The sequence below is a fragment of the Salvelinus sp. IW2-2015 genome, linkage group LG4q.1:29 (genome assembly GCF_002910315.2).
Source record: "Salvelinus sp. IW2-2015 linkage group LG4q.1:29, ASM291031v2, whole genome shotgun sequence".
Taxonomy (NCBI): Eukaryota; Metazoa; Chordata; class Actinopteri; order Salmoniformes; family Salmonidae; genus Salvelinus; species Salvelinus sp. IW2-2015.
In genome coordinates, this window is record NC_036842.1 from 59,308,605 (window position 1) to 59,329,258 (window position 20,654).

At 42.6% G+C, this 20,654-nt stretch overlaps 1 protein-coding gene across 3 annotated transcripts; it reads right to left on the reverse strand.

The window, feature by feature from the left end:
* Positions 1–304: 304 nt before the first annotated feature.
* On the reverse strand, positions 305–18,965 carry LOC111962252 (serine/threonine-protein phosphatase 6 regulatory subunit 3). Of its 3 annotated transcripts, none has more exons than XM_023985198.3 (25): positions 18,718–18,965; positions 14,932–15,084; positions 14,590–14,823; positions 14,177–14,363; positions 13,925–14,062; positions 13,769–13,834; positions 13,572–13,684; positions 11,866–11,979; positions 11,649–11,778; positions 10,036–10,188; positions 9,632–9,784; positions 9,482–9,546; positions 9,201–9,316; positions 9,011–9,096; positions 8,750–8,836; positions 7,270–7,316; positions 5,365–5,419; positions 4,598–4,728; positions 4,346–4,461; positions 4,009–4,222; positions 3,702–3,799; positions 3,436–3,610; positions 1,388–1,510; positions 1,178–1,261; positions 305–1,060 (listed from the first exon to the last, which is right to left on the reverse strand). In XM_023985198.3, the coding sequence occupies exons 3-25, from the start codon at positions 14,814–14,816 to the stop codon at positions 1,009–1,011; spliced, it is 2,730 nt and encodes a 909-aa protein (XP_023840966.1). In that variant the 5' UTR covers positions 14,817–14,823; positions 14,932–15,084; positions 18,718–18,965; the 3' UTR covers positions 305–1,008. The 3 variants fall into 3 exon arrangements, with proteins under 3 accessions (XP_023840966.1, XP_023840968.1, XP_023840967.1); XM_023985200.2 differs by having other exon boundaries at positions 7,270–7,349; XM_023985199.3 differs by having other exon boundaries at positions 7,270–7,367.
* Between the last annotated feature and the right edge of the window lie 1,689 nt (positions 18,966–20,654).

Sequence of the window (20,654 nt, forward strand, 5' to 3'; positions counted from 1 at the left end):
GTGTAGATTGAGGGGGGGGGGAATGACCATCCATTTTGACAAAGGCTGTAACTTAACAAGATGTGGAAAAAGTTAAGTGGTCTGAATACTTTCCAAATGCACTGTATAAAAATAATCAATGGTTGATGCATGATTGAAGCAATACCAAGAATATTCATTACACACGCATCATTATGCGGGTAGAATGTTTGACTTGATTGGTACTGTAACAGTTGTAAAATGGAACCCATTTACCACAAGACTGCAGACAGTTAACACTCACTAGATACGTGCAACTGGAAACCATTTCCTACAGTTGTTCACCTTGGGTTTGTACAGTTTAATGTTGTCAACGGGGAGAGAACATGTGTATGGCACTAAGTAACAGAACATTATCTACCTTAATAAATTAAGTTAAAAACTATACCAAAGGTTTTCAAATCTTGCTCATGTTGAAAGTATACAAGAAACATTTACAAATAATAGCTGTGGCAAAATAAACCTTGGAATATTTAAAATTATTTTGATTCCTACCAACAAGCGTACTGATAAACATACCAACATGGGTTGCCGATTAACATTATATGGTAGCTGGAAATAAAATTATCCGATTTTGTGCAGAAGGAAAACCCTATCAAAATCACACCAAGTTTTCCAATTGGTATATTTCAGTTATCTTCCGTTTCTGTATACATTTTCTTTTTATAAAATATTTTATTCATACAATCATTTTAACTATAGCAACATTACTATTTAACTTGGAGTGGCAAAATATCAGACGGATCACCTCATAACAATAGTATATAAACAAATGCAAAAAAATAATAATAACTGTATCCATTAGAGTATCTCTTCATTCAGTTCCAACTTTCTGTACAACTGTCTGTAATAGCCTAATATTAATATTGCTGGTCCTGATCTGGTGAAGTTAGTGCAGCAGCAGCTCTGACTCTGGACTTGCACTGCCCTCTACTGGTGGCCCAGGGAGAGAGCTGTGCGTGGCAGGAACAGGCTGGCAGGAACCACACATCACCCTGGGCCGTTCACAGCTGCCGCCGGTGAGGCCACGCTCTGCTCTGTTCTGTAGGCGGGCAGACAGAGGACACAGTGTAACATACTGGATGACACACACATCACAAGTGATAAGACATGCCAGACTGTAACCSCACAGCACAACCTCATTCTCGCTGACACTTACTTGGCTTCGTCCATTGCTGTTCCTTCTAGGGGACCATTAACAGCGTCACTGGGGACTTTTGATTTCTCATCTGAATGTTGTGCACTGTGGAAGGGAAGAAATAAAGATAGGACATCATGAGACAGAACCGGTACAACAGCATGTCTGAAAATAGCTCACTAGTACAAGACAGTTCCAGTGAAGGTATAAGTTCACAACATGGAGCCAGACCCTGGTTTCGAACAGTTGCTGACAGGCTGGATAGATGCAGGGACCCTCTTCTCTGGTGTTCCACTCTCCCCCACCACGTACTTTGCAGATGCGTCCTCTGAGGTAGACAACTTCACATCCTCACTGCAGAGAAAAAAGGAACATTTACAGAGCTCTTGCCATTTCAAACATTCAGAATGACAAAAGTAGACAGAAACCCCCCACTGTTTAGACACAGAACGGAAAAGACTGACGCATGCAGAATGGGAGAGACAGACCACATCAAAGCATTGGACAAACGAATGTGTCGAAATGCGTATGGCGGTTAAAAATGGATGCAAGMAACAAAATGGACAGCAAATGGACAGAAGCAGCAAGAGTCCATTTAGATTTTCTGACCATCCACTTACAGCAGTTGCCTCTTTTTAAGAGTGAGCTTGTTTTGAAGAGCAGAACACGAGGAGATAATGACAGTTTTGAAACTCACCGAAATGATTCAAAGTTGTGTCAGCCATCGGTCTTGATTTTTGTCATTAAAACCACGACTACGTCGTCATAATTACTAGGCAAAACTAACGCACTCCAGGATATTTGGGTATTTGTAAGGGTCTTGTTCATTTTCTCTTTGAGGCGGCAGTTATGTACGATTTATTTAACCTTTAATTTAAGCAGGCAAGTCAATTTAGAACACATTCTTATTTAAAATGACCTGGCAAAGTGAACTACATTTACAACTACCTAGATGGCATTTTTTTATTATTATAATCTTTTTTTTACCCCCTTTTCTCCCCAATTTTRGTGGTATCCAATCGCTAGTAATTACTATCTTGTCTCATCGCTACAACTCCCGTACGGGCTCGGGAGAGACGAAGGTCGAAAGCCATGCGTCCTCCGAAGCACAACCCAACCAAGCCGCACTGCTTCTTAACACAGCGCGCCTCCAACCCGGAAGCCAGCCGCACCAATGTGTCGGAGGAAACACCGTGCACCTGGCCCCCTTGGTTAGCGCGCACTGCACCCGGCCCGCCACAGGAGTCGCTGGAGGCGCGATGAGACAAGGATATCCCTACCGGCCAAACCCTCCCTAACACGGACGACGCTAGGCCAATTGTGCGTCTCCCCAGGACCTCCCGGTCGCGGCCGGCTGCGACAGAGCCTGGGCGCGAACCCAGAGACTCTGGTGGCGCAGCTAACGCTGCGATGCAGTGCCCTAGACCACTGCGCCACCCGGGAGGCCGCTAGATGGCATTTTGAAGGTCTGTTGGACTTGAGATCCAAGCATAAAAACAAAGCTCACTGCTAGTAGAGCTGAGTTTTGCGCGACAACAGGACTACTGCTAGTAGAGCTGAGTTTTGCGTGACAACAGGACTACTGCTAGGCTAAGATTCATCTCTCTCCAGTTTATTCCAGCCACCTCACAATGCCATGAGCTACAAACCAAAGGCAATGAGACACCAGCACAAGGAGGTGGCGGATAAATTTTGAAGACTGCCTCCGCCAATCCACACCCCCACCTGGACATCGACAGAAAGGAGAACAAGGCCAACTCAAAGACTGGGAGTGGCTAATCCTGAGGGCTAATTCACGACGTCATTGACGACAAGCGACGACCAAATCAATACATCTGAGATATACATGCAAATGGAGATGGCAAAATAATTAATAATAAAAAAAAACTCAGTGGCTGACATGAAAACAAGACACAGCAGATGTCTGCCCCCCGACTGGCTGTACATACCGATAAGATTTCAACACTCTGAAGCCACACGCACGCCAGAGAGAAAGAGGAAGCTCATGTTGTAAGTGTTGCAGTTAAAGTGAAGGACAGTTTCTCAAACAACACAGACAGACAGCAATGTAGGTTCGGCAGGTTTGGTGATACATAAATGGTATATAGATATTTATACAAGTCTACTGGAGTGTCCCTGCCTTGCATGGATTTAAGTCACTCAGTGCAGGAGGGGGAAAACGTGGCAAGAAACAGAGGTCAATTCCACATGCTCTGTGAGGTGAATGGCTGTGTTGTAAATGAAGGATTGGTGACCAGAGTCATCATCAAAAGCCTTACCTCTTGAAAATGGCAGTTTCAGTTTTGGCATCTACAGTAAGGCTAACTGTTTCCTTCATGGATCCATTGATGACCGTCTCAGTGGTGACGGACTCCTCTGCGTCCGAGCCTCCGGCTTTCCCTCCAGGGGAGCTGGCTGGCTGGGCTGCCTCGTCCCCTGGCCACTGGTCAGAATCTGCGACGTCACACAGGGACAGCATCATAACAGTGACCACAGAGTGAGCCGTAACACACTTATTCCTGTATAGCTCAGTGGCAAACCTCACCTTCAGGCTGCATTGGTGCGTTGACACCCAAGGGGTCTCCTGTCTCTATACAGGTCTCCATTGCTACTGGGGAATTGCTCCTCAAAGGATCTTTGGGTCTGGAAGATTCAAGAAAAGGTCTTGAATTTGTCCTCTTAAAAATAGCCAAACTCAAATATAAGACATGGAAAGGCAGGGGAATAAACAGAACACCCGTCACCCCCATCCTTATTCATACTACATGGAAGGATAACGCAATATGGAAACGTGTGGCAATAGTGTCACCTAAGGCCTTGGGACTGAGGGTGGTGGGATGATGAACCCTTACCTAACTGGTGAGAAGTTGCTAGAGAAGTCTGCCCAGCCCATGGCTTTGTCAGGGGAGGCGTTGGGGGAGCTCCAGCCAGCAGACTCTGGTATAACCGCAGGGGAGGAGGGGGAGGCTGGGGCAGCGGTGGTGGAGGCTGGGGCAGATTCTCCCATCGCCGTAGAACTCCCGGTGTCCATGGGTATGTCGTCAAAGTTAGCTGTCCACAGAGGCCCTGAAACAACAGGGCAGCCATCACAAAAAAGCAAGGCATCATCTTGAAAAGATCATACCAGACCGACCTACCCAACGAACCACTAACTCAACCCCAGTGCACCAACCCGGAACAATCCCTCACCAGTGTCCACCTCCATTCTGTCATCAGAGCTGGCGTTGTTGGGGTCAAAGGGATCACGTTTAACATCCTCCTCCTCAGAGTCTGTGCTCTCCTCACTATCTGTGCTGCCAGAGCTCCTAATGGGAGGCACAGAATGGACAAAAGTCAAGAAAATGTATCAAAATCACCCAAACCCAAATTGGTGCTTTGAATCAGCCTCAGAAGATATGTTAGTCATTTGATTGACATATCCGTCAAGAGGCGCTGCCGTACCGAGGACGTCTCTGAGCGTCTGGTGCGAAAGTGACATCTTTCTCGTCCCAGATATCCTCCTCATCAGAGCCTGCATCTTCAAACTGCTGGATCTTCTCCTTACAGCAGGCCTCAAACAGAGCTATATTCGCCTGGAAGACAACACCAATACCAGGGTAAAGCACAAGATACACAAAAAGATATGCTATGATGCTAAATGGGAAGAAAATATGTATGTGCATCATTTTCATAGGTAACAGAACTTCAGACGTCTAGAGTGCAGCATTAGCTAAAGTAAAACGTTTTCAGTGTAAACTTAAAACGACTAAAACCAGGTAAAAAGATTGTTGAAAAGATAATGGAGCAACTTATTTTTTTAAATAGGATCATCTTTGAGAACTAACAATTACCAAAATAAAAACTAGTCTGGGAGAATCTGAAATTCCAAAAATGTCATGTGGCCCCCCATTGACTTCTGTTTTAATCACTTAGATAGCATAAGAACAAGAAATAAGCCATAGCAAAATGTGTAGCCTTGCAGGAAATTAGCTTCAAAACAGACATTCTGTCTCTGCGGCTGAAAAAATTCCCAGGGTAAAGACTAACAGCATTATAAAAATTGTAAACTTTAAGGCTTTGGGAGATAAAGTAGCAGTTTGAGGAAAATGATCTTACTCATTTTCACTAGAATTGAACAGATCACCAGTACAAATGGAAGACAACATGGCATTCATTTTAACATCCTTTCACTACCTTTGAAATGCATTAAATTATATTAAGATACTTACACTTTCATTTGTATTCAAGGAAAAATTGATGTCTGATATTCTATCAAAGGGAATACTGAAATGTTAAAGAAAAGAGTTTAGTTTAGTTATATTAATTAGACAATGACTACAAACAATGACCAAACACAATGGCTTCAGGACGCCTACCTACAGAGGCCCATTAACAGGTAGAAGGATGGCACAATGTTATTCACATGAAAGCAGCTTTATGCAGAAACTCCAGCCAGCCATTCCCATCTGGTCATTCTCCTCAGGGGCCCAACCGCCAGCAGATCACCCACATAACAAGAGCCAGAGGCACAGAGCAGGGTTGAAATGCGCTATTTACTCCAAACTAAACTGAATTATGCAGGGTTTTTACTCTGCATAGAAAAGTCTTGGGCGGGTCGCCTAAGTGTTTTTCCTCGGGCCGCCTATGTCCAAACAGTAAAAAATATATAAAATAAATAAATAAAAAAGTACATGGAAAGACGTTTTTCAGTGTAAACAAACTACTAAAACCAGAAAGTATGTAGGAAAGATAACGGATACATTTTTAAATAAGATCTTTCAAAACGAACAATCCCCTAAGTAAAAGCTAGACAGTTAGGGAGAATCAAAAATTCCCAAAATTATGATTGGTGATTTTATAATATTCTGCTGCTTTCACATAGGATTTATGGTATTTAATTTTATTTATCTAACTAGGCAAGTAATTCTATCCTAAACAATATTCAAAACAGAGATTTAAAAAAGTTTATTGATTTACCAAGATGAGTCCCCACACTTGTCTCAAAGCAGCGCGCTTGTGCCGTCCCAATCAAAACAGTGCTGAAATTATAATCTAGTAGGCTTTTGCTTAAAATTTATTACAAGAATTGGATGACTTTGGGACATTTCAGTAAGCAACAACTTGATACATGCCTTCAATTGCACATACTTTATTCCAATAGTTTCATCATTCAGTGATATTTATTCCCACAGTAATTCTTTGTATCCATCCGGTTATGTTTAAGATAAAAGTGCATGTGGTGGGCTATGAGAAGAGATGGGTGAAGCGACATGTCTTGCAAAATGTATTAACTGGCTGTCTAGCAACCATCAAGAGTTTAAGAGCGTAGTGCGTGCCAAAGCATTACGGTAACGTTTCATACTATGCCGTAGGCAGAACTTTACTGAAATGATTAGTAGGTCGTTTGGCAGAACATTTTTTGGGCTTTGATACCGGCAATACCTTTCAGATATAAAGAAGAGGCGGTAAAAGTTGGCAGGATGATAAYGTTGGCGGAAAAACATCTTGGTAGAAAAGGGATATTTGACTCAGATAGCGTAAGGGATGGCAAAATGTGTAGAATTGCAGGAAGTGAGCTTTAAAACAGCTACATTGTCACTGTGGCCAACAGGAGGGCCTCAAATGTTTGGTCAGAGGCCACGCCCATGGCCACACCCACCACAAACCCCATTTTGATCAAGGAAAAAATATTTTTAACTGTTTTGCAATTACCAATTACAAAGTTACTATCTGGACTCTGGTCCAAGCAAAGCATCAGTCTTAATTGACAGTGACACAGGCAATCTACTTTAAATGGTAGAACTGTATAATATGAGCTACTTAAATGTAATAAGAACATTTGACATTCACGGGTTGCTGAATTCAAACTGGCATCCAATTAACCTACCACTTACTTTCCCCCACACTAGAGATATCATTATCCAAACAGTGGCATTTTATTTTCATATGTTAATTGCAAACATGTATGTAACCTAAACCTTTGTACAGAGAAAGAAACTGATTCCCAGTCCTTTGTTAAGGAAGCAAAGAATGTATTAATAGAACACCAGTCTAGTCACCCCACACCCTTATTGAAATCTCCCAACCAGTAGAATAGCAGGTTATGAAGAAAACATGCAGGATTCAGTACTCACTCCACGACATCATCCTGATCGGCAAACTCTTCGTCATTGAAGCCAAACTGCTCAATAAAATTGGACGTCATTTGTTGCATCTGATAATCAGAAAAGGCCTGGCAAACCCAGGACCAACYATAATGATATAGTCTTGGCACTACAAAAAACTTCAAGTACTTCAATTCAAAACAATTGACTAATACTGTAGCTATAGGTTAATCGTTTAAAGATTAAGAACGCAAGCATACTTACAATTGGAAGACACGTTTAATATTCGTTAAAATTCACAAAATCAGTACTACTATTACTAGACAAGTACACTGCTCAAAAAAATAAAGGGAACACTTAAACACAATGTAACTCCAAGTCAATCACACTTCTGTGAAATCAAACTGTCCACTTAGGAAGCAACACTGATTGACAAATTTCACAACATGCTGTTGTGCAAATGGAATAGACAACAGGTGGAAATTATAGGCAATTAGCAAGACACCCCCAATAAAGGABTGGTTCTGCAGGTGGTGACCACAGACCACTTCTCAGTTCCTATGCTTCCTGGCTGATGTTTTGGTCACTTTTGAATGCTGGCGGTGCTTTCACTCTAGTGGTAGCATGAGACGGAGTCTACAACCCACACAAGTGGCTCAGGTAGTGCAGCTCATCCAGGATGGCACATCAATGCGAGCTGTGGCAAGAAGGTTTGCTGTGTCTGTCAGCGTAGTGTCCAGAGCATGGAGGCGCTACCAGGAGACAGGCCAGTACATCAGGAGACGTGGAGGAGGCCGTAGGAGGGCAACAACCCAGCAGCAGGACCGCTACCTCCGCCTTTGTGCAAGGAGGAGCACTGCCAGAGCCCTGCAAAATGCCCTCCAGCACAGGGCTCTGGCAGTGCTCCTCCTTGCACAAAGGCGGAGGTAGCGGTCCTGCTGCTGGGTTGTTGCCCTCCTACGGCCTCCTCCACGTCTCCTGATGTACTGGCCTGTCTCCTGGTAGCGCCTCCATGCTCTGGACACTACGCTGACAGACACAGCAAACCTTCTTGCCACAGCTCGCATTGATGTGCCATCCTGGATGAGCTGCACTACCTGAGCCACTTGTGTGGGTTGTAGACTCCGTCTCATGCTCCCACTAGAGTGAAAGCACCGCCAGCATTCAAAAGTGACCAAAACATCAGCCAGGAAGCATAGGAACTGAGAAGTGGTCTGTGGTCACCACCTGCAGAACCACTCCTTTATTGGGGGTGTCTTGCTAATTGCCTATAATTTCCACCTGTTGTCTATTCCATTTGCACAACAGCATGTGAAATTTGTCAATCAGTGTTGCTTCCTAAGTGGACAGTTTGATTTCACAGAAGTGTGATTGACTTGGAGTTACATTGTGTTTAAGTGTTCCCTTTATTTTTTTGAGCAGTGTATAATAATGTTAACAATATTTTTTTTAAAGTATCAATATGGAGATTTAGCAGCATTTATATAGTCTCATCCAGTTACAGACTTACTTGTTGTAAAGAGGAATCCTGGTGGAATCCGCTGTCCTTGAAGTCTACCTCGTCATCACTGGATGAGTGAATATGGTGTGTGTTCACCTAGTGCACAATGCAACCAACCTTATTACTAAGAGGACAACCACGAGACATCCTTCAAACAGCTTTGGCATTACTGGCACTTCACCTTTCAGTACGTCAGTGTAAATACTGTGTAACAGTGTACTCTGAAAACATATTTTGCCATTAAGTAACTGAGGTGTCTATCAGACTTACTAGGTCTACAGTGTTTCTCTTGTTTGTGTCAGCTAGCTGACCAGAAATGAAGGTCTCCCATCTCTCTCTGTCTTCCTCCGTGAGCTCTGAAATAACAAGATGAGTCTATTCCACCTCCTTTCAGGATATAGTAAGGATTGTTTTTTCGCTCCAACAACCTCATTCCTTTTGGGTGTCAAAGCCCACTCACCTGAGAGGAGCTGCTGTATCTGTGCACCATTGGGGCCCTTGTCGCTGTTGTGCACTATTGAGTTCGCTATTCTGGTCAAATGGCCCATGTAGCCCTGTCTACGTCCACCCTCAGCCCTGCAACAGGAAACACTTACTGAAGCCTACCAGCACATTGTGGTGACATTTCTGTGAGCCTTCGCAAGGGGAAAAACCAAAGAGCTCACAAGAGATATAAAAAACAAATCTGCAGTGGTCTAGTAACAACTAGACACATATATCACTAATAATAACAGTACTTACTGCGCTTTCTCATTGGAGCTCCATGCATCAAGAATTCTCTGTATAAACTGGCACTTCTGAAACAGCTAAAACACAGCGCACAAAAATAGTTGATTGACTTGTCTGATGAGTACCATTCTAGATGTAAAGAAAAGGGTGATGAAGCCTCACATGATTGATGAGGTGGCTTTCTCTGACAGGCTCCTGATCACTGTTGATTTTGAGGTTCTCACTTTGGGCTGGGGGCATCGCTAGGATCATTGCAGTGCATATTTCAACTTGTAAATGCAGGAAGTTATTCCATATATATTTGAAGTACATGTCCTGAGAATAAACAGATTGTTTTTTTTGTTAAAAAAAAAAATACATTTATTTAATAAGAAAATGTTCCAAACCAAGTTGTTGAAGTGTGCATCATCCCTGTTGACCTTAGTTATGAGAAGGGGGTACTAAAGGAACTAGTGTAATGAAAGACAGAAATCCCTGTGCATAGCAGTCTAAATCCAGGTGCTGATTACGGCAGGAACAACTAGTACTAAAAACCATGTGTAAAATATAAAAGACAGGAAACTTACGAGTATGACTCCTAGAGTGTTGAGGTTAATCAGCTCCATGTTGATGATATGAGTGTTGGTCTGCAGGAGGCTGGCCACTAGACGGACCACATTCAGCCGGGTGTTTCCCACTGGGGGGTCTAGCACTCCCCATGTGGTTTTCATGATATTCTTCTGCAAATATGGTGATGAAAGAAACAATCAGGCTCTCATTCAGTTGGTAACTCAAACACAACCGCCATTGGAGTGAACTTGTAGAGTGGACTGCACTTGTAGTCAATTTAGAGGAAAGACCACCCACTCTGAAGATAAATATGACTCAAAGTTAAACCGAGATTAAGATAGCAGGATCACAACAAACAGAGAAATGTAGTAATAGTTTATTTAAAATATTGTGGTAGTTATATTTATTTCAAGTTAATAACAAAGTGAAAAACCTCTACTTAGCTAACTGAAATGGCCTGAAATATCTGCAATGTTTAGTGTGTGTGTGTGTAAGACGACAGTACATGACCAAAAGTATGTAGACATCTGCTTGATAAATTTCTCATTCCAAAATCATGGGAAATATGGAGTGGGTCCCCCCCTTGCTGCTACATCCTAAATTATTCTGGGAAGGCTTTCCACTAGATGTTGGAACATTGCTGCGGGGATTCCACTCAGGCACAAGAGAATTAGTGAAGTCAGGCACTTATCTTGGGCGATTAGGCCTGGCTCGCAGTCGGCGTTCCAATTCATCCCAAAGGTGTTCGATGAGGTTGAGGTCAGGGCTCTGTCAAGTCCTTCCACACCAATCTCGACAAACCATGTCTGCATTAACCTTGCTTTGTGCACTAGGGCATTGTCGTGCTGAAATAGGAAAGGGCCTTCCCCAAACAGTTGCCACAAAGTTGGAAGCACAGAATTGTCTAGAATGTCGTTGTATACTGGAACTAAGGGGCCAAGCCCGAACCATGAAAAACAGCCCCAGACCATTATTCTTCCCCCACCAAACTTTACAGTTGGCACTATGCAGTCGGGTAGGTAGCATTCTCCTGGAATCCACCAAACCCAGATTCGTCTGTCAGACTACCAGATGGTGAAGCGTGATTCATCACTCCAGAGTCCAATGGCGGTGAGCTTTACACCACTCCAGCCGACGCTTAGCATTGCGCATGGTGATATTAGGCTTGTGTGCGGATGCTCGGCCATGGAAACCCATTTCTTGAAGCTCACGTCGAACAGTTCTTGTGCTGACATTGCTTCCAGAGGCAGTTTAGAACTCGTAGTGAGTGTTGCAACCGAGGACAGACGATTTTTACACGCTACGAGCTTTGGCACTTAGTGATCCCGTCCTGTGAGCTTGTGTGACCTACCACTTCGCGGCTGAGCCGCTGTTGCTCCTAGACGTTTCCACTTACAGTTGACCAGGGCAGCTATAGCAGGGCATAAAAATGACTTGTTGGAAAGGTGGCATCCTATGACAGTGCCACGTTGAAAGTCAGAGCTCTTCAGTAAGGCCATTCTACTGCCAAAGTTTGTCTGTGGAGATTCCACCTTCTAGTAACAGGTGTGGCTGCAACAGCCGAATCCACTAACTCGAAGGGATGTCCACATACTTTTGTGTATATAGTATATGTAAAGTACTGTATTACCTTTGGGGGTTCCAGCAGCAGTTGATGGAAGTCTTTGAGCCTGGGTCTGACAGCCTCCAGAATGCTCTGATTGACTGAGAAGGACGGGTTGCTCATACCAGGAGGACAGATTTCCAAATGGCCTTCGAACCTGCAAACGACAGAACAGTACATCAGAAAAAGTGTCACAAAACAAATATGACACATAAAACTTTCAAATGGGATATCGTTAACTTACGCTGGTCTTCGTGTCTCAAAGAGTGTCAGGAGAATCTGAATTACACTGACTATTGCAGAGTCATTTTTCTCTTTGTCAAAGATGTTGGACAGCAACTGCTCCACAGTCTCTTGTCTGAGAGAAAGGGACATGTACAGTATCAATCAAAAGTTTGGACACACCTACCCATTCCAGGGTTTTTCTTTATTTTGACTATTTTTTTTACATTGTAGAATAATTTAGACATAAACACTATGAACATACGGAATCATGTAGTAAGCAAAAAGTGTATTTTTCAAAGTAGCCACCCTTTGCCTTGACAGCTTTGCACTCTTGACATTCTCTCAACCTGCTTCACCTGGACTGCTTTTCCAACAGTCTTGAAGGAGTTCTCACATATGCTGAGCACTTGTTGGCTGCTTTTCCTTCACTCTGCGGTCCAACTCATCCCAAACCATCTCAATTTGGTTGAGGTCGGGTGATTGTGGAGGCCAGGTCATCTGATCCAGCACTCCATCACTCTCCTTAGTCAAATAGCCCTTACACAGCCTGGAGGTGTGTTGGGTCATTGTCCTGTTGAAAAACAAATGATAGTCCCACTAAGCGCAACCAGATGGGATTGTGTATCGCTGCAGAATGCTGTGGTAGCCATGCTGGTTAAGTGTGCCTTGAATTCTAAATAAATCCGACAGTGTCACTAGCAAAGCACCCACCTCCTCCATGCTTCACGGTGGGAACCACACATGCAGAGATCATCTGTTCACCTACTCCGCGTCTCACAAAGACACGGTGGTTGGAACCAAAAATCTGGACTCACAGTCTAATATGTCCATTGCTCGTGTTTCTTGGCCCAAGCAAGTCTCTTCTTCTTATTGGTGTCCTTTAGTAGTGGTTTCTTTACAGCAATTCGACCATGAAGACCTGATTCAGTCAGTCTCCTCTGAACATTTGATGTTGATATGTCTCTTACTTGAACACTGAAGCATTTATTTTGGGCTGCAATCTGAGGTATAGTTAACTCTAATGAACTTATCCTCTACAGCAGAGGTAACTCCAGGTCTTCCTTTCGTGTGGCGGTCCTCATGAGAGCCAGTTTCATCATAGCGCTCGATGGTTTTTGCGACTGCTCTTGAAGAAACTTTGAAAGTTAGCACATTTTTCAGATTGACTGACCTTCATGTCTTAAAGTAATGATGGACTGTCGTTTCTCTTTGCTTATTTGAGCTGTTCTTGCCATAATATGGACTTGGTCTTTTACCAAATAGGGCTATCTTGTGTATACCACCCCTACCTTGTCACAAAACAACTGATTGGCTCAAACGCATTAAGGAAAGAAATTCCACAAATTAACTTTTAACAAGGCACACCTGTTAATTGAAATACATTCCAGGTGACTACCTCATGAAGCTGGTTGAGAGAATGCCAAGAGTGTGCAAAGTTGTCATCGAGGCAAAGGGTGGCTACTTTGAAGAATATCAAATATATTTTGATTTGTTGAACACTTTTTTTGGTTACTACATGAATCCATGTGTGTTATTTCATGGTTTTGATGTCTTCACTATTATTCTACAATGAAGAAAATAGTAAAAATAAAGAAAAACCCTTGAATGAGTAGGTTAGTTAATTAAGTTATTTTATTGTTGTGCCAAAGTCATTAACTATGATGACAGTAATAATGAGTATTCTTTCTTGAAAAAAAAATACAGAAACAGGTTGTAGAGACTTACTTTTCTAGTGTGGCCAGTAATGGGTCAGGCTCTGAGCAGCCCTGCACTTGGAACATCTGATCTCTACTGAGGCGGATGATTTCACACAGAGACTGGGATGCGTTGGAGTGCCTCTGGATGATGAACAGAGAGAGACTGTAAAATGCTGTAAAAGAGCAACAGGACGCCAAACAAACTGCTGATGAAATGTGACTTACATCCTCATCCTGAGAAGGCTGGACCATATCAACAAGCCTCTGGATCACCTTCTCCTCGTTCAGCCACTGTGGGAGGAGAAGATGAGAGGTCAATAATTGAACACACACTAAAAAAAGAAGACCAAAACACGAAGTAAACCAAATAACAACACTGACATTTAAGACATCTTGTCTGAGCTGCTGTGGTTCAACGCAGGTCAGCATTCTGAGCAGCAGGTCCATGATGGCAGAGGTCCCTATATGTTTAATCATCAAGTCCACAAAGTCTTCCCTCTTCCGCAGAAACTCCACAATCTGCAAAGTTTAAGGATGTGTCAAAGGACAATCTTTTCTCCCGGAGCATTCGTGAAAAGTCATACACTTTTTAAAACCCGTGTGGTTTATACAAGCGTTTTGTATTGACCTCACCTGTTCCGGTTTCCTACCGATGAGGATGCTCAGGACCTTGCTGAAGAAACTGGCCAGTAAAGGGTTTAGTGGAGATTCATTTTGCAAGAAGCCATAAAGTTTCATTAGTAAACGTTCATCTTCTCCCAGTCTGTCATTGATCTGTCCAACGTCCGAGGTAAGGAGTTCACACGATATGTTGGGGTACCTGAAAATAGCATAGAAGTAGAACATTTAATGATCAATTAATACAGTACCACTACCACACAAAAGAGCACATCAAAGGTCCTATATAATTGACTGTCTAGCAATTATAGGGGGAATTCCCTTGAGGTAAACAAATGCAAGGGAAACTGAAATAAAACAAGAAATCGTTCTCAAAATTGGCATATATCCGTAAGTATATCCTGGCCTAGTGTGTGAATCCCACTTACTTGTACTTGATCTTCTCCTCCACATCATCACTTGGCTCCTGCGTGATGTAAGTTACCAGGTCCTCCATGTACTGAGGCCGTACCAGGAAGTCCACCAGCTTGTGGTTCTGGGCCTTGCACTCCTGCAGGACATCCTCCTCGTCCATCACCTCTGTCAGAGTCACATCTTCCTTCTCCAGGAGGGTGTCGATGTGGGACGTCGTGTGTAAATCAAACTTCCAAAACATGATGCTTCTGCAAGGAAGGAAAACATTCATAAGACAATGGGAAAGCACTCAGTGACACAAAGTACACAATGTGGGTTGAGATGAGGTGGTCAAACAGACAGCTTCACAAATGTACCTGACTGGGATAGAGTCCAGAGGTTAAAAATAAAATGATATTGCTCTTTGGGAGTTCTGGCCCATTACAGGCTCCACAGGCAGCAGTGACAAGACAGACTTTTTGACACATGCAGCAGAACGACCACCTCAACCTCAACAGATCAACGCACACCTGAAACAAACAAAAAATAAATTAGCATATTACTCATTGTAATGGAACATTTTCTTACTAACAGTAAGATTTCTTACGTTAAGGTCACATGCTACTGAAACAAGTAGTAATATAAGTTAATTATTTTGTGTTAGATTACCTTCTAAATAAGAAGTGTTAACCAGGTGAAAACAAATACTTAGTCTAGGTCATGAGACAAACTTTAAATCTCTGGCAAAGAGCCAGTAAACCATAGCTTTTCCATCATAGGAAAAGAGTGCACTTCCTTGTCGACATGTCAGCATCCCAACAACTCTCCCCAAAATCAGTCTAAACTTTGTTTAAACTTCAAAGCATTAAGACAAGCACTACTGGGCGAACCTCTCCACACTCAACATACTGGCAAGATCATTGTTAGTTCAGAACACTGTGCTTAGTCAAATCACCTTGTGTCACATCTTAAGTGGCAATATAGAACACTGTGTCAACAACTCACTCACCGTAGGAACAAAGCAGCATAACATGTTCAGTGCACACACTAGGCATATGCCTCAAAAGATAAACAGAATTTCCCACTGTGTACACCTGGCCCTCAGGTAAAAAATAAATAAAAGTCAAAGTATTTGCTAGGAATTCCCATCTTGTGGGGAAGCCTGGGAGAAATAGGGTTAAAGGTTACCGTGAAGCCATCTTGTCTTATGCTAAGCAGCACCTCAGATAAGTGAATGGCTGAGAAAAGAAAGTGTATTAATAGACTGAGCATCGGGGCTGTGCTGAGGGACCATTGACATTGGTCCCTGTCCAGGTGCATTCTTTGATGAAAGTGTGCAACTCAATCATTGCTCTATAAAATACAATAAATTGAAGATGTCAAAATGAATGTCATGCACAACATTGGTTGTTGTCTGGCATTAAATTCTGTCTACCACAGGCGATCAAATAACGACAGGAAAACTGTTTTATCGCCACCCAAGAGCGCAACAAAAAATAAGCACTTTCAGCTGCTGGTTTACATCTGTTATATGGTTATTTATATGGTTATGGCCTGGTGCTGAAGTGTTTGCTCTACCAGCTACTGAGAACGCTTATGAACACTTAATTCCATGATTTAAGGAATAGCCCCATCTGTCTCAATTGACAAAAATATGACAAATGCAGAATAGCCAATCTCCAGTGGGTGAAGACAAAAACTATTTGTCAACTAAATCACAACACAGTAATGTATGGTTGGTTACTCAACTATACACGTATGACTATCCAGTGACAGTGTAAAACTGAAACCCAGGGGTTGCCCAAGGTAACATTCTGTTTCATGTAAACTAAACCAGAGTGTGTCATAACTTGATGTGTTTTTGTATAGGCAAACTTCTTTTAGTACACTATTGTTTGTCAAATGTAATGCACTGCCTTGGGAGCAAAGGGTTACATTGCCATTTAGCCCCATTTGCTGTTCAGTGTTGTTCTTACTGTATTAGCTAGCAAGACTACATACTTTTGTGCATTAGCTAAGTAACCAACAGCCATGTCTCAGGACAGCCTGGGACTAACTATCCAGCCAAGTTAGTTGTGGTTATAGGGGTCAGAAACTGAACTAGCTAGCTAAATTCAACACAGCCTGAGCCGGAAAATCCTGAAACTATGCCAAAACGACCAAGCTAACATGTAAACTATGCAAAAAAAGAAACAGCCCTTTTTCAGGACCCTGTCTTTCAAAGATAATTCATAAAAATCCAAATAACTTCACAGATCTTCATTGTAAAGGGTTTAAACACTGTTTCTCATGCTTGTTCAATGAACCATAAACAATTAATGAACATGCACCTGTGGAACGGTCGTTAAGACACTCACAGCTTACAGACGGTAGGCAATTAAGGTCACAGTTATGAAAACTTAGGACACTAAAGAGGCCTTTCTACTGACTCTGGAAAAACACCAAAAGAAAGATGCCCAGGGTCCCTGCTCATCTGCGTGAACGTGCCTTAGGCATGCTGCAAGGAGGCATGAGGACTGCAGATGGCAGGTACAGGATGGCAACAACAACTGCCCGAGTTACACCAGGAACACACAATCCCTCCATCAGTGCTCAGACTGTCCYCAACAGGCTGAGAGAGGCTGGACTGAAGGCTTGTTGGACTGAAGGCTTGTAGGCCTGTTGTAAGGCAGGTCCTCACCAGACATCACCGGCAACAACGTCGCCTATGGGCACAAACCCATCGTCGCTGGATCAGACAGGATTGGCAAAAAGTGCTCTTCTCTGACGAGTCGCGGTTTTCTCTCGCGATAACCCGAGGCCTGTACTCTGGAGCGGGATCGATTTGGAGATGGAAGGTCCATCATGGTCTGGGGCGGTGTGTCACAGCATCATCGGACTGAGCTTATTGTTATTGCAGGCAATCTCAACGCTGTGCATTACAGGGAAGACATCCTCCTACCTCATGTGGTACCCATCCTGCAGGCTTATCCTGACATGACCCTCCAGCATGACAATGCCACCAGCCATACTGCTTGTTCTGTGCATGATTTCCTGCAAGACAGGAATGTCAGTGTTCTGCCATGGCCAGCGAAAAACCCGGATCTCAATCCCATTGAGCACGTCTGGGACCTGTTGGATCGGAGGGTGAGGGCTAGGGCCATTCCCCCCAGAAATGTCCGGGAACTTGCAGGTGCGTTGGTGGAAGAGTGGGGTAACATCTCACAGCAAGAACTGGTAAATATGGTGCAGTCCATGAGGAGGCGATGCACTGCAGTACTTAATGCAGCTGGTGGCCACACCAGATACTGACTTTTGATTTTGACCCCCCTTTGTTCAGGGACACATTATTCCATTTCTGTTAGTTACATGTCTGTGGAACTTGTTCAGTTAATGTCTCAGTTGTTATATTATGTTAAGTTGTTACACATGTTAAGTTTGCTGAAAATAAACGCAGTTGACAGTGAYAGGACGTTTACTTTGCCGAGTTTAGCTAACTAACACAATAGACAGCTGCTTGATAGCTAGTTAGGTAGTTAAGTAGGTTCGCTGCGGACAACTAACAACGTGCGTTTACCAGGGTTATTGAAGTAACGTAGTTACAGCTGACGTGGTTTTCACAAACTACTAACATTAACGCAAACTAGCTACTTTGACGTTACCCAAAAAGCTAACGCTTCCTAGGTAGCCAACTAACGTTAGCCAAATATTTTTTTGTTAGCTAACGTTAGCCAGTTCCCGTCAACAACTTGACGCCTCTAGATGGCTATCTAACGTTAACTGGCAAAAAAATACCGAAGCCAACATCTAACAGTATAACGTTAACATCAATATCCAAACGGTGGGCGCAAGATAGATAACGTCAGTTAGCATTTTCCAGCTAACCAACGCAGACAGGCCAAACCGAACCGTGTATAACACACTGGTCTGAAATACGGCTAACTAGCGTTATCTAGCAAACAACATAGTGCATTTCAATGGACCCCAGTGCAGTGGCTTTTCACACACAATAAGACTAACGTATCGTAGCTATCTATCGAGTACAATAACAAGTAAGGACGATTCGTACTTATAAATACATCGGTATAGCTAAAGAGAAATGGGTAGTTAATGTTGCTCTAGCTAGCTAGCTCAGTAGCTGTTCCTGTCTCCTGAACTGCATGCACTAGCTAGCAAGTACGTACCAATAAACAACGGTAAATGGTGAGTCCCCGGCATGTAGCTTATTGGGTCATTAGCCTAAAGTGTCAACAACAAAAAAGCCACGAATCCTAAGAAGAAAAAAAAGTGTTTTCAACGGATTCTGACAGGCGAGAAAATGTAGCTAGACTGTCAGATGGCACTTTTCAAGATGGCGGTTCCATCAACTTCAACGACCCCTTCCCCCACCACAACCAGGCAGGCAGGCACACACCAGATACCAATGTCTTTTGGTCGTCACTAGTTACCACAGCCACAAAGACATAATTATGGCTAAACCCCGCCTATTTCTACAATTTATCTTCTTAAAATCTTATTTTAAATCTAACCTTAAGCATAGCCTTAACCACACGACTGATCTTATGCCTGACCTTAAATTAAGACCAAAAAGCACATTTTTGTTTTAATTAGTGTGGCTGTGCCAGTGACAACGGTAATTTTGCCACAACTACCAGTCAATCAAACAGACCGGTTGAGCTCTATTGGCTAATTAATCATGCCAATCAGACTTCTTGCGAGCTCAGTCTTGTGATTTGGTAGTGTACAAGTCATTAAATGSTCCGTGCTATTGATCCTTGGGACGTCCCTACCCCATTGAAGTTGAGAAGTAAAATGGTTCGGGTTTAGGGTAGGGACGTCCCATTGACTCCGGATAGCACTGACCGTCATTAAACTGCGTCCACTCCCTTGCGTAAAAAAATGTTGTCGCGTCGAGAAACTCCCCATTTCCGCAGATAGAGCAGGGTCAGTTGAGGGTAGCCACGATGTCAACTTTGATGAACCCATCAAAGTTGAAGAGATTATAGAGTCTATCAAACATTTAAAGAACAATAAATCACCAGGTGTTGATGGAATTACATAAGAATTTTACAAATTATTTTCTGAACAAATAGCTCCCTTCCTATTTAAAGTCTTTTTAGAGAGTATTTAAAACAATGTTCTCCCTCCTACAATGAGTCGGGTTAATAACACTGATACCTAAGCCTAAAAAATAAGTGCTGCTCATCGATAACTGGCATCCAATTTGTCTTGTTAATAATGACTATAAGATATTAGCCTCACTACTTGCTAAAAGAATTAAAGAAGTCCTGGATGCAATCATTGATGAAACACAGTCTGGCTTCATGAGGAACAGACATATTTCTAACAATGTCAGCTTCATATTATTTTTAGATTTTTATAAAGCATTTGACACAGTAGAGCATCAGTTTCTCTTCCACTCCCTTGAGAGACTTGGCTTTGGGGATTTTTTCTGTAAGGCTATTAAGACTCTCTATGCAAATAGTAACAGCTCTATCAAATTGAAATATGYCACCTRACCTAGATTTGAGTTAAAGAGAGGAATTAGGCAAGGTTGTCCTATCTCTCCGTACCTGTTTTTATTAATCACCCAACTTCTTGCAAATTCTTTAAATAATAGTCCTGTACAAGGTATTTCCATAGCTGGTAAAGAAATTATTATAAGCCAGCTGACTGATGATACCACACTTTTTCTGAAAGACGCTAACCAAATTCCCATATCGATCAATGTGATACAAACCTTTTCCAAAGCGTCTGGTCTATATCTTAACATTAATAAATGTGAACTCATAGCTGTCAAAGATTGTGTGACACCTTCATATTATGGTATTCCAGTAAAAGAAGAACTTACATATTTAGGCATAACCATTACAAAGGATCAGAAGTCTAGAGGCTTACTAAATTTTAACCCTCTTATTAAAAAACCCCAGAAGAAACTAAATCAATGGCTACAGAGGGACTTATCTTTAAAAGGTAGAGTCCTAATAACCAAGGCTGAAYGTATCTCTAGACTAACATATGGCGCTCTATCTTTATATCTTGACAGTAAAATAAGCAAGGAGATAGACCAGATGCTTTTCAACCTTCTTTGGAGAAACCGTACCATTACATGAGGAAAACT

Coding starts and splice junctions, on each gene's coding strand:
- LOC111962252 (XM_023985199.3), bottom strand. CDS start 14,816: ATGTTTTGGAAGTTTGATTTACACACGACGTCCCACATCGACACCCTC. Junction 13,835..13,924: donor TCAGACAAGATGTCTTAAAT/GTCAGTGTTGTT, acceptor CTCCTCCCACAG/TGGCTGAACGAGGAGAAGGT. Junction 4,462..4,597: donor GACGCTCAGAGACGTCCTCG/GTACGGCAGCGC, acceptor GCCTCCCATTAG/GAGCTCTGGCAGCACAGATA.